The sequence below is a fragment of the Coptis chinensis genome, chromosome 7 (genome assembly GCF_015680905.1).
Source record: "Coptis chinensis isolate HL-2020 chromosome 7, ASM1568090v1, whole genome shotgun sequence".
NCBI lineage: Eukaryota > Viridiplantae > Streptophyta > Magnoliopsida > Ranunculales > Ranunculaceae > Coptis > Coptis chinensis.
In genome coordinates this window covers 92091354-92104195 of record NC_141462.1, presented here as the reverse complement: position 1 = coordinate 92104195, position 12842 = coordinate 92091354, and the positions used below count along the sequence as shown (strand labels likewise).

General features: G+C 35.5%; 1 protein-coding gene across 1 annotated transcript; it reads right to left on the bottom strand.

Moving 5' to 3' along the window:
- Nucleotides 1–4273: 4273 nt before the first annotated feature.
- On the bottom strand, nt 4274–7630 carry LOC147489988 (uncharacterized). Its single transcript, XM_086575079.1, has 6 exons — nt 7575–7630; nt 7407–7481; nt 6629–7324; nt 5484–6464; nt 5315–5405; nt 4274–5192 (listed from the first exon to the last, which is right to left on the bottom strand). Exons 3-4 carry the CDS (start codon nt 7305–7307, stop codon nt 6403–6405), a joined length of 741 nt encoding a protein of 246 aa, XP_086431205.1. The 5' UTR covers nt 7308–7324; nt 7407–7481; nt 7575–7630; the 3' UTR covers nt 4274–5192; nt 5315–5405; nt 5484–6402.
- Nucleotides 7631–12842: the final 5212 nt, after the last annotated feature.

Here is a 12842-nt window from a genome sequence, read left to right as displayed (position 1 = left end):
AAGTATCACTTGCACATTTACATATACAATTTGGAATTTCACAAAAAAACATCTCTAGATGGAAACAAATGTAGAAGTATCACTTGTCTAGCCGTATCTATAGATGCAAATTTGTGGTTTTGGATGCGGATGCGGCATCATAGTAACAATGTCGCGTTTTTTTTTTTTTTTTTTTAAACCCGGCAACAGTGGTAATGTCGCGCAAGGTAGACCCTATTCCAAATTTACAACTGTTAATTTGCCTCAATCTAAAGTTGGTCAATTTTTACAGATACTTACCTCAAATTTCGGCCTCAAACATACAGATGATACCACCACCATCTAGAGAGCTCTAATGACACTTTTGCTCACAAATTAACTCTTCTTATATATAGAATTGCAAGTCTTCAACGTTGTGTTTCCTGATGTTAAAATGTTATTGAACTCTGGTCATAGTAATACAAACACAATTGGGCGTTGCGTCGAGGACTAAGAGCATCTCTAGGTGGAAGTATCACTTGCACATTTACATATACAATTTGGAATTTCACGAAAAACCATCTCTATGGAAGCAAATGTAGAGGTATCACTTGTCTAGCCGTATCCATAGATGCAAATTTGTGGTTTTGATGTGGATGCGGCGTCATAGTAACAATGTCGCATAGTAACAATGTCGCGTTTTTTTTTTTTTTTTTTTAAACCCGAGGCAACGGTGGTAATATCGCGCAAGGTAGGCCCTATTCCAAATTTACAACTGTTAATTTGCCTCAATCTAGAGTTGGTCAATTTTGGTCAATTTTACAGATACTTATTTCAAATTTTGGCCTCAAACATACATATGATACTACCACCATCTAGAGATGTTATAATGACACTTTTGCTCACAAATTAATTCTTCTTATATATAGAACTGCAAGTCTGCAACGTTGTGTTTCCTGATGTTAAAATGCTATTGAACTCTGATCATAGTAATACAAACACAATTGGGCGTTGCGCTCCATAATTCATTGTCATATTGATATTGCGCACTCCTTGTGCTTTGCAGATAAGAATGACGAGTAAGAATGACTATGTGGGAAGAGTCAAATCGTGAAAGCATATAAAAGTAATAAAACAATGCCAACAACGCCGTGGTTTCAATTATGAACGCAGAAGAAAAATTATAACGACAAGAATTTCACAATCTCATCAGAAGTGTGGCTTTCATCACACTGGAATTATTCCATTGCCAAGATATCTTTGTGCTCACAAAAATAATTAAGTTCACTCTCATGACGACACGTTGTAGGGAACGCGTGTTAGCCACAAGCACTTCAATACTTCTGCGGTGAGAAGTTCGAATCACTCTCACAATCATGAACAAGTCTTTCAGTATAAAGTTCAATTTGAGTAAAATTGGACACTAACTCTAGGTTGCGTACGTGGTACAGAACGCGTGTTGCCACAGGCTTCTTCATCTACTTTATCTTCTGAAGCAGTTCTTTCAGCATCAATCAATGGGCCAAAGTGCCCAAATGAATGAATTTTGTCTTTGGGAATGGATTGATTTATAGCAAAAACAGAGGTCCCCTCTTGACCCTTGTCTCCACTAGACTATGTTCGTAACGATTGATTGTTTGATACCAATTTTATATTGCAACTTCAAGTGCATCTGAATACCAAAGTCTTTGTTGAATGTGCGGTTTCTATGCCAAAAAGAAGGTTGGGCTGGATAAGTATCTGAAGTCCGCCTAACCATGGTTCTAGGAAACCCAAACCCAACTCAAGCAAACAAAATTTTGCAGCGGGCCTCAACTCCGAGGTACCACTGTACCAGGAGGCACACTTCAAGCGGAACTCAAGTCTCAGACATTTCCAAAACCGATAAGAGGTTCAATTAAAGCGCCACACAACACTTGAAGAGAAAGCCTTTTGTGTTTAAAGGGACGCAGCTAGTCAGCTAGATCAACCTGTACTCAGGTAGTCAGGCGGGTAATAGTGAAATCAACACTTAAACATACACACACGTAGTATAAAGCAACTGATCGTGGTATCTGATATGGGAACTCAGCAGTTCCTACGGTCAAAACAATCAGTATTGCAATTTTTTCTGCCATTAGAAGTGTTGATATCAATGTATGCCGAATTTCTTCAGCCAATTTTTCGTCATATAACGATAATTTGTACAATGTGTGTATCGCGCAGGCTCACAACACTGTTCTAAACGTTCGGAAAAATAGTGCAAAAAATATTACAATTTAATTTTTGGATCAAGATTGAGATAATGAGATATACTATCAAAAAGCTTTTTCGTGCTCAGTCATTCTTGGGGAAGGCGAGCTCCTCTTTTTTAGTTTGAACCCAGCTACCACAAGGTCTCTGATTCAATTGTCTGTGGATGAACTGTGTAGGAAGCCCTTCCTAAAAATTTTGGAAGTGTTTTCCTTTTATCTAAAACAAAAAAAATTGTCACGTGGAAAAGAAGATGGAACTTCCCAGAGAGCACGCCTTCACAAGCTCCTATCTCCTTACTTAAGCATCGCAGCGTCTTTCTCTGACCTCTCAGGAAACGATTTTATAAATTTATTTATCTAGTGTTTGAAATCCCAAGTGCAGAGCGCTTCTCTCAAAGGCTTGAAGTGCAAACTTTTAGCTTTTTTCACTTTTGTCACAATACCGCCTATATTGGATATATCCATTTTTGGTATCTTCATCTAAACAAATTAAAATGGCGTTTGATATATTGGAAAATATCCCAATTTATTCCGAATGGTCAATAAAATCCATATTCCGATATATATATAAATATTACGGATATGTTCGATATATATCGGCGAATATAAAGTTTTATTTCGAAAATTCGATATATATTTGTGAAAATTTTTTATATTTTTTTATATATTTATATATTTTGTGTATATAATAATTTTATTTAATATTTACCATATATCGGTGAAATAAATATAAATGGTTTGAAATCCCAATATATCAACAAATATCCACAACCATATCCTTGATATTTTTTGAAATTTTGAATATATCAAACTTCTTTGCTTTTTAACAATATTTTATCCCAAAGAGGGGATATATCCACGATTGCTTTTGGAATATCGATAAATACCCATATCGAACAAATTTTGTACTATGGTTTGACACATCCACCTATTTGGCATTACCTTTTTTTTTTTTTTTTTTTTTTTTTTTTTGGTAAGCCTATTTTAAATGAGATTAGTAACTCTTTGATACTGATGGGGTTCGACCCCCAGACTTCTGGTATTATCACCCAAAAGTTTTACCGACTTTCTTTCCGAAGCCACTCCCTCCATAGGTCATCCAGTGTAATGGCTTGACCTGGACAGTGTGGGACACATACATAGATAGATATAGGGGTGTGTGTGGGGCAATCGCACCCTTGAGATTAAAAAATCTCTACTACCACATAACTAATTTGCCTACAAAAATCTTCAACTATAAGAACTCGCACCCCTAAATTATTTTAGCAAACTTCCACACCCCCAAAATTTTGACAACAATTGTAATGAGAATATAACCAACAAAAAAAAAATAGTATGAAAAAAAAAACTAATAAAAAGCATTCTAATAATCCAACATTTTTTTTTTCTTCTCTTTTTGTTCTTACAAAATTACAAAATTATTATTTATAATTTATTTTGAGTCCAAAACCATTAAAGATGGACAAATGTGTTTTTGAATTTTTAATAGGTTAATGAGACTAAAACAAATAGCTAAATGCTCAAAGCCAAACCGGTCAGTTTGTCTAATTCTAATCACCTATAACAAACCCGTAAGCTCTCGTTCCTTTCTTGCACTCTCAATTCTTAAACAAGTCAACCCAAAAAAAACAAAAAACAAAAAAAAAAAAAAGGACTTGTGGTGCAACTTGTTGCACGCTTTTCTTAATTATTTGTAATACTCGTTATCATTATCAATAAAATTTCCACTTAAAAAACAGGGTTAATTAGACTAAACCCCCCATTTTATATACATGTTTAGACTAAACCCCCCATTTTATGATTCCTTAGACATAAACCCCCATCCTATTTTATCCCCATCACACTAACGTCAATATTTTACTTAATACCCTAACTACCCCTGTACCAATACCACCCTGAAAGCAACAGACCTCACACAACAAAACCCGAAACCCAAACCAAATAGCTCAATAGTTAAAATAATACCTCTAAAATCACAAAACCCCAATGTCATAAAATGATAAAAGCGCAAGATTAACAAAAAATACCCCTAAAAACAAAGTAAAGAAGTCCAAAAAAATGTCATAGACTAACAACAAATAAAGACTGCAATAAACATGTGAACCTTCCCAATCTAGTTTCAAACATACCCCACAAACAACAAATCTCACAAGCCCACTACATCACAACACATTTACAACCACAAAAACATACAAAATAGACCCCACACTTCAAATGAAGACAATACCATGCTTGTAAACTAACCCAGACCTAGTTACGTACAAACAAACCCCACAACTCCCCATTACATATATTCCAACATAAAATAGCTCAAAAGAAAAAAAAAAATTGTATGTATACCCATTACGAGCAGTGAAAACAATAGTACAAGTTTCATCACCAACAAGACATTCAGCAATACGAGTATGACGAAGATGTTGAGAAGCAACACGACCTTTCTGCAAAACAGACTTCCTAAGAAGACATTGGTCCTCTTCTGCCTCTAGCTCTACATGCTCTACTTGCTCTGCCCCCTCTTCTCCCCCTACTAGAACTGGGTGGAGGTGTTGGCTGTGATTGACTAAGTGGTAGAGGTGGTTGAGACTCACTAAATGACATCTCAGTTGCATGTTGCGGTATACCTCCTCTACCTCCCCTAGCCTACCTAATCGACTGCCTCTTCGAATTCACCCCTCTCTTAGCTCTTCCACTTGGTGCTCTTTCGCTTGTATTGTCTCTGCCCATAACAGAACTCAAGTCTTCAGTTTCAGGGTTTATTGGCCTATGAAGAGTGTTACTAATTAGTCTGGTTCTAGGTCTGCCGCTTCTTCCACCCCTCCCTCTTTCTCTAATAGTTCCAGCTTCTTCATTTTGACAGCTCCTTACATTGTGACCAAATATGCCACATCTAGAGCATCTTGTTGTGTTCACAGTTTGATCCTCACCCCTCCTTCTATTTACTCTTGGTCTTCCAGGTTGCCTTTGTCTTATTGGTGGGAATACAAACTCATTTGGATGGACCTGAAACATAAATAACATATGAACATCTCCACATACACAACAAACATCTCAATATATACATAGGTAACATCTTAATATATATATATAAACATCTAAACATATTTATCTCAATATGTTCTCACCTCTAACCAGTCATCTTCATGCAACATTGGTCTGATACTCCCACTATAAGCATTTTTGTAAGCCCAACCAGTGAAATAATGGTTGCAAAACCTATTACCATAAGATAAAATTAAGTTAGAAAAAAAATATAACTACAACATAAAACGCAAGGTAAAGTGTTATACTTACTTTGCATATAAAAGCCTTTTCGGTTTGATAATGCAAATAGCATGTATACATGGAATCCCAGTCACTTGCCACTCATTGCGAGTGCAAGACTTGTTCACCAAATCAATAGTCTCATGATGCCCATATTGATGTGTGACTAAATACGTGTTATTATCTGAACCTGCATAAGTATAGTTCGACAATTGATCTTCCCCTTTTTTAATCAATTGTGAGACTCTAAGGACTAACTCATCATCTCCCAATTCCATACCCTTCTGCTTTCTGTCATACAATATCGTTATTTGCATAATCATAATTCTACAAACCATTTTCACTATTGGTTTATCTCTAGCTTCAAGAATAAAATTGTTCCAAGCCTCAGAGAAATTATTTGAAAGGTGGTCAGATTTTGTCACTGTATCAAACCAAGACCTTGCCCACACTCTTGGATCCTCATTCAAGAGATAATCATGAGCTCTAGCCTCCCTAGCGCGCAACACTTGCATTAGTCTTGTAAAGTTAGAACTGGTAAATGTCTACGCTGCATCCCATGCCTCGACATCAACCCCCCTGAACCTAGTCTTCATGTTCTTTACCATATGTCTAAAGCAAAACCGTTGGTTACAGTTTGGGAATATTGTTGCAACAACCTCCCTTAACCCCTTTTGTCGATCGGATATTATACACAAAGGATCCGGGTGCTTCTCAAGGTGAGGGGCCATTATGTCTAAAAAATTCATCCATGACTCGGTATTTTCTGAATTGCAAATGTAAATAGCCAGAGGAAATAAACTATTATTCCCATCCAAAGCTATTATAGACAAACAGACTCCACCATGCTTCCCTTTCAAAAAACAAACATCATGCCCTATTAGTGGCCTACAACCTCTTACAAATCCATCCAAACATCCTTTAAATGCAACATAACAATGCATAAAACTCATGTAATTTTCATGCCTGCCTTGAGAAACCACACTCCCTGGATTGGAGTATAGAATTTGCCTGCACAATTAAAAAAAAATCAATCCAATAAATTGGGCCAATCCTAAAATAAGACATATGTAAAATTAAATAAACAATGACATGTACGTCCATGAAATAAATAAATAAAATAGGAATTTATCTGCACAATTCAACAATTTTCCCATATGATTCTTCGTAGTTACCATGCACCTTCTCCAATGCTAACATCCTAGCGCTCCAGGCTTGCCAATATTTGATTCTCACTTGAAATCTCCTCCACATAATTTTGACAATATCAGATGCCTTGTAACTCTTATGGTGTTCCTTCATGTCCACCTCAACTTGCCTTGCAATCCAACCAGCATTGACCATACAATTTATGTCATCTCTATTAGCCTCACAAGTGTGGTGGTCATTAAGTTTTCTTAACTTCATGGTGAGATGATCTACCATGCATCTCACATAACACCTCCAAGAGCATGAGTCATCTAAACACCTTGCATCAATCTGAAGACTATCATTTTTTTTACACCAATATGCAAACTTTCTCTTGACAGCAGTAAGTCTCAAAAAGTCTTTACACTCATATTTATCTCTCCATATCTGCCCAATATACAAACCAGTTGCTTCTCTAGTTGATTTAACCCCATCATCTGTAGGTATCTCATAAGTACTTTGTAAGAACTTGTTGTGTTCATTATCATCGTTGACTTTGTTCGCTTCATTATCGTCATCTGACTGATCATCTTTTTCATTATTATCTTCTGATTCAGTCCAATCCTCATCACCTTCTTCAGGCACATATTCCTCGTCAGATGAAGAGGCGTTATAGTATTCTTGTTCAGCATCTATTTGATCCACATCAAATGCTCTTACAGTCATTGATTTTAGAAGACCAGCTGCAAACAATAATGTGTAATTGTTTAGAAGATGTATTAGACTAATAGTACCAATTAACTTAATTTTAATCAAAAGTTTTACCTTGCCCTGCATCAATGTCAAGTTCAGTGTTGTCAATTTCACTTGAATGTCCTCCAAAGTTGAACTCTTGATAGTCTTTGACAAAGAAATGAAGAGAGCTTGGTTAAAATAGACATATAATATTATAACAACTAAAGGAAGAAACAAGTGTAGGTTCACTGTGCTCACATTCAAAATGAATAGTTGGAGGAGAACTACCGTTTTCTTCTAGCCCAACTTTAACATTTAGTCTTCCTTTTTAAAGGTTGTTTGTCTTTTACTCCAACATGGTCCCCCCCATGTGCATGACTAGTCTTTTTTGTAGGTGTTGTGCTCTTAGATGTTTTATTTTGTGTCTTTGGTCCACTCTTGGTTCCAAGTGTTGACAGTAAAGGTTGTGGGGGCACTAGAAGGAATAACTACCTCATCAGAAGATAAAACAATAGGTTGCATTTCCACCTCATCAACAACCATAAAATCCACATACAAGTGAGTAAAGCCACGCCCATCTATAGTAGCTTTTCTCCACATGTACAATAAATCTCCATCAGACATTATTTTTCTCCTCAAGTCACTGTCAAGCCAAATAATTCCAACAGCATGCTTTGATGGACAAAGAATCACATCAGTAAGCCAACTAACAAGATCAAGTAAATTTGCTCGATTGCCTTCAATTTTTTCCGAATCCACAACATTCCCACCTTTGTAAGCACTTTGCTTCCAAACACCACCATAGTGACACCTAAATTCTCTATAACCATATTCATCACCCATATCTATGTACAAATACAAAATAAGATGTGAAAAACGTAAAACTAGTAACACAATTAACAAGGAGGGTTAAAAATTGAAATTTTGTTAAAACATGAAAAACCCTATCTTAAAATAAGAGAAAATGTGACAATATTTTTGAAGAACAAATAACATACCTTCAAAGGAGCAAATGCCAAGATGATGCGATGGAGAGGAAGAATGATGGGAACTCAGAGCTTGTGCGCAATTGGAGTTTCTTTTTTTCTTTTTCGTTTTTTTTTTCTTTTTCTAAAAACAACTTTTGTGTCTTAGCTTACACTAAACACAATAGGGGTAGTTAGGGTATTAAGTAAAATATTGACGTTGGTGTGATAGGAAGAAAACAGAATGGGGGTTTATGTCTAAGGAATCATAAAATGGGGGGTTTAGTCTAAACATGTATATAAAATGGGGTTTAGTCTAATTAACCCTAAAAAACAAAAACAAAAAAAAACAAAATAAGATAAGATAATTTTTAACTTTTAATTTTAATCTTTTATAGTTTTCTCCACATGATATATAGTAGGTTTATATAGACTTATAACATTATAGGAAGTTAAACAATTTGTTAAATTGTTGTAGACTTGTTTAACAATATGTTAAATTGTTATAGACTTGTTGACTAGATTATGTAGATATATATAGACATAGTAGTATCAATTAATGACTTAAGTACTTAAGTAGTTAACTTTATCAGTCCATATTAAATTTTTAGTATTCAGCGCACTCTAGTTTTGTGAATTGAAATAAATGCATAATTTTGTTGATATTTATTGTTTACACCTTATAACAAAAAAATAAAAAAAAATTATATATATATATATATATATATATATATATATATATATATATATATATATATATATATATATATATATATATATATATATATTAGGGTGGGGGGTGTGCAAATAATATATCTCGCTTAGAATTGTAGCTCCGTCCCTAGACAAATGGATATGGTAAGCCGACACGACCTTGGGGAAGTTGATCCATGGGCTGAAAAGCAAGGGTTTGAATCCAATCACTATACCAAAACAGGATATCCTTAACGGTGTCTGGCCGTTACTAAAAATATTTGTAACGGTTTTTATGCGTAACTGTTTGGGCGTTATTAATGTGTTAATTTAATTTGTTACGGTTCTTAACCGTTACAAATTATTTATAGTAACGGTTATTTAGCGTAACTGAAATTAATTACTAACGGTTTTTCACTAGCACGTGTGTTACTTATTTCCAGCAATACTAACGGTTTCCTTTGGATTCTAACGGTTATAAAATGTAAGTTCCTTTAGCTATTAGTAACGGTTTGTATAAGTTAGTAACGTTTGTGAAGCATAGAATATGTGTTACTGATTAAAACATTTACTAACGGTGTTTGCACCCGTTGCTAACGCTTTTACTTCCACGCAAGTGTTACTCAATGAAGAGATTAGTAACGGTTTCTTGCCGTTACTAAACAATTTTGTATTAAAAAAAATTATTTTTGCCCTGCCACCCAATTACCACATTTACCTGCATAACATGCCTCCCTTTTATTTTTAATGAATTCCACAAAAGTTATTAATAAACATAAAACCTCACAAGTACATCTGATCAAATACTAATTTTTATTACTATAAATCACAACCAAAAAGTCATACATAATGAATGAGTATGCAGATTTTGAAATTTACAACTTATCCATAGACTTATCCAAAAATTTATTGATTGACCTGCCTTCCATACTTCATTATGGTCAGTTAAAAACCTCGTGACAGAATTTGCTGCAAAGAATGCCGGTAACACCTAGTAACCACGGTAACAATAAAGAATCAACTCCCAAGTACGGAAGACTAAAATGATAAGAGAATATAAGTTCTAGATCATACATTCACACCAAAATGATAATGATATTATATTGATATCATATGCAAGAAAACACAAGTGTGAACTCACCTTTAACACACCCATGACATTAGCTAAGGAAGACTTCATCTCATTCATTTCCCCCTTCAACTCATGTGTAGTCTGTGGAGATCTTTAAGTGCATAAGATACTTACGAATATAGCAGGAAAAAAATAAGAATGTAATGAAGAAAAATTACTTAAAAGTTGAATTTGACGGCATTGAATTGTTGATGCTAGCAAGATAGTCCTGAGAAAAAAAATGGTATTAGTTTAGCTGATCAGCAACAATAAAACTTATGCCACTACTTCAATGAAAAGAAGATACCTACAACACTACTTAAAATTCTGTAAAGTCAACTGTCATAAACACCGCATTTTTCATCCCAATTTCAGGTTTGTGCCCTCCACATCGAGCTATACCGTTCTACTGCCCTACTGTTTCTTTGCATATTTTTAATAATCAACTGAGATGAGTTTGAGGTAGCCACATGGATCAACTCATTGACGGACTTAATTTTCCAAATACAGTATTTTCTATATCCGAAAGAGATATATGTACAAGATATATTACTAAAAATTGACTTTTGCCCAGTTGGTGATAATAAGGTAGCAAGAAACTTACTTGCTCATCTGTTATTTTGCACGGCGTGATCCTCCCCGATATTGACCTAACAATCTAATTAGAAACAAAAAATATAACAAATATTGAGCTAACAATCTAATTAGATTACTTTCGAAAATCGATATATCTGGAGATAAGAAAGTTAAAAGTAAAGATTTGGAAAAACTTACCCCAAAACTCAAACGACGATATTCCACACTCCTTGAAGGTTTAGGGGAGAGTCTTATGCTTTCGAAGCACACATGACTACTGAGAAATTAAAAGGAGTTGGAGACTTGGAAAATTGACGACGGACCGGCTTGATGGATCGATTGAAAACTACACAAGGTGTATAGCTAAAGGCCTTGGGTATCAAGTTTCGTGAAAACAACCCGATACTCTTGGAGGCTTCATATTCAAAGAGGTTCAAAAATATTAGATGAAAAATATATCACAGGTTAATTTCGATTTATTCCTTTCTCCCACTATTTTTAGGTTGTAGATGCATAAAAGGTGGTGCATCATATATGCATTCATTACCATTTCATACATTGATCACACTAGTTATTCTGTTCTATATCGAGGAAAAAAAAACAGTTACCATAATGAGTTGATTAGAAGGGATGGGTTTTAGACTGTTCACATTTAAACATTAGTGATTGAGATAATATTAAACAAGATGAAAATCCAAGGACTACCCTTTATGTTATAACGACAACCACATTTTATGTGTTGGCAATTCAACAAACAAGAAAAATAGCCGAGCAAATACGGTTACATATATTGAGGCAATATCGACATCCATCATGATTATAAAGGATGAAACAATAATTTTCACCGTGATTAAAACCTAACCTCGACTCTAAAAAAGCTAGTAATCTCCGGTTTTGAATTCTTACCTTGTTTTAGGTTATTTAAAAATTGACTATTATCTGCAGCAGGGTAGCTTCCAAGAACTCTCAAGAATGTAGCAAATTCTGTCAAAGAACTAGCATTTTAATAGCTTTTACTTGTATCACTCACCTGAACAAAGGACGAATTGGAAGAAACCATACCTCTAAATGCCTAAGTGCATTTTGAGAATTGGGATCAGCCATTGAGGCTTCAAAGTCCACGTAAAAGAGGGATAGTCGAAGTACCTAGATAGTAAGAATAAAGACTTTGAATCAGAGTAGTGTCTGAATGTACCAAATGAAAAGGACTGCTACTACGACTGAATGTACCAAATGAAAAAGACTGCTACTACGACTTTCAACTCTTGGTTTGTAAGTGGCCCTACGATGTTTGGCCAACTCACATACTTCACATTCTAAATGAACTGAACTGGAAACACTAGGAACTAGACTACGAAGTTTATTCAACGGAAGATGTCCAAGGCGCCGGTGCCACTGAAGAGGAGATATTGTTGCGAGTGCGGAACTGTTCTGGTTCTGGAAATAATACATCCCACTTTGCTCATACCCCCCACCAATCGTTTGCTTGGTCTTTAGATCCTGAAAAACACAATGTGTAGGGAAAAATGTGACTGAACAATTTTGCGACTTAGTTATATTGCTAACTGACATAAGATTGAAAGCGCATTGATCAATGAGTAATACAGAGGAGAGGGGAAATTCTTTACTAGGATATACTGTGCCATAACCAATTATACTAGACTTTGACCCATTTGCAAGAGTCACAAAGGAGGTGGAATTGCAATTTTTAAATGTTGAAAGATCTTGGGATTACCTCATATATGATCGAGAGGCACCCGAAGTCTATAACCCAGGGTTGTGAGGTACTTGAGTGTAGGCAAATATTACCTGTATCAGCTAAGGTAGCTGTAGATGACGAAGAAGCAATAGTCATGGCCTGCATTCACTTTAGAAGTCGATCCATATCCTCTTGTAACTATGAAAGAGTCTCTCCGTGACACTTATCCTCTGCAATAGATGCCTGGTTAGCTCTATGGTGTGGTGGTTTCCCAACCAAATCCCAGCAGAACTCAGCGTGGTTTGACAATCCGCAATTCTGACATGGTTGAAAACCGGTTCCTCCTCAACCTCGACCACGTCCCCAAGACTCACGACCACCACGTGAACGTCCCCCACACCCATGGCCTCTACCACGAAAATTATCACTTTGATTGGCAGGTACAATTAGTGCAGACTTTTCACCTTTGTCAATGGCAGGAA

What these genes read in the sequence shown, in the direction of transcription:
- LOC147489988 (XM_086575079.1), bottom strand. Translation starts at nt 7,307, where the DNA reads ATGACTGTAAGAGCATTTGATGTGGATCAAATAGATGCTGAACAAGAA. An exon ending in AGCATTGGAGAAGGTGCATG is followed by an intron (nt 6,465 to 6,628) that starts GTAACTACGAAG and finishes TTAATTGTGCAG; the next exon opens with GCAAATTCTATACTCCAATC.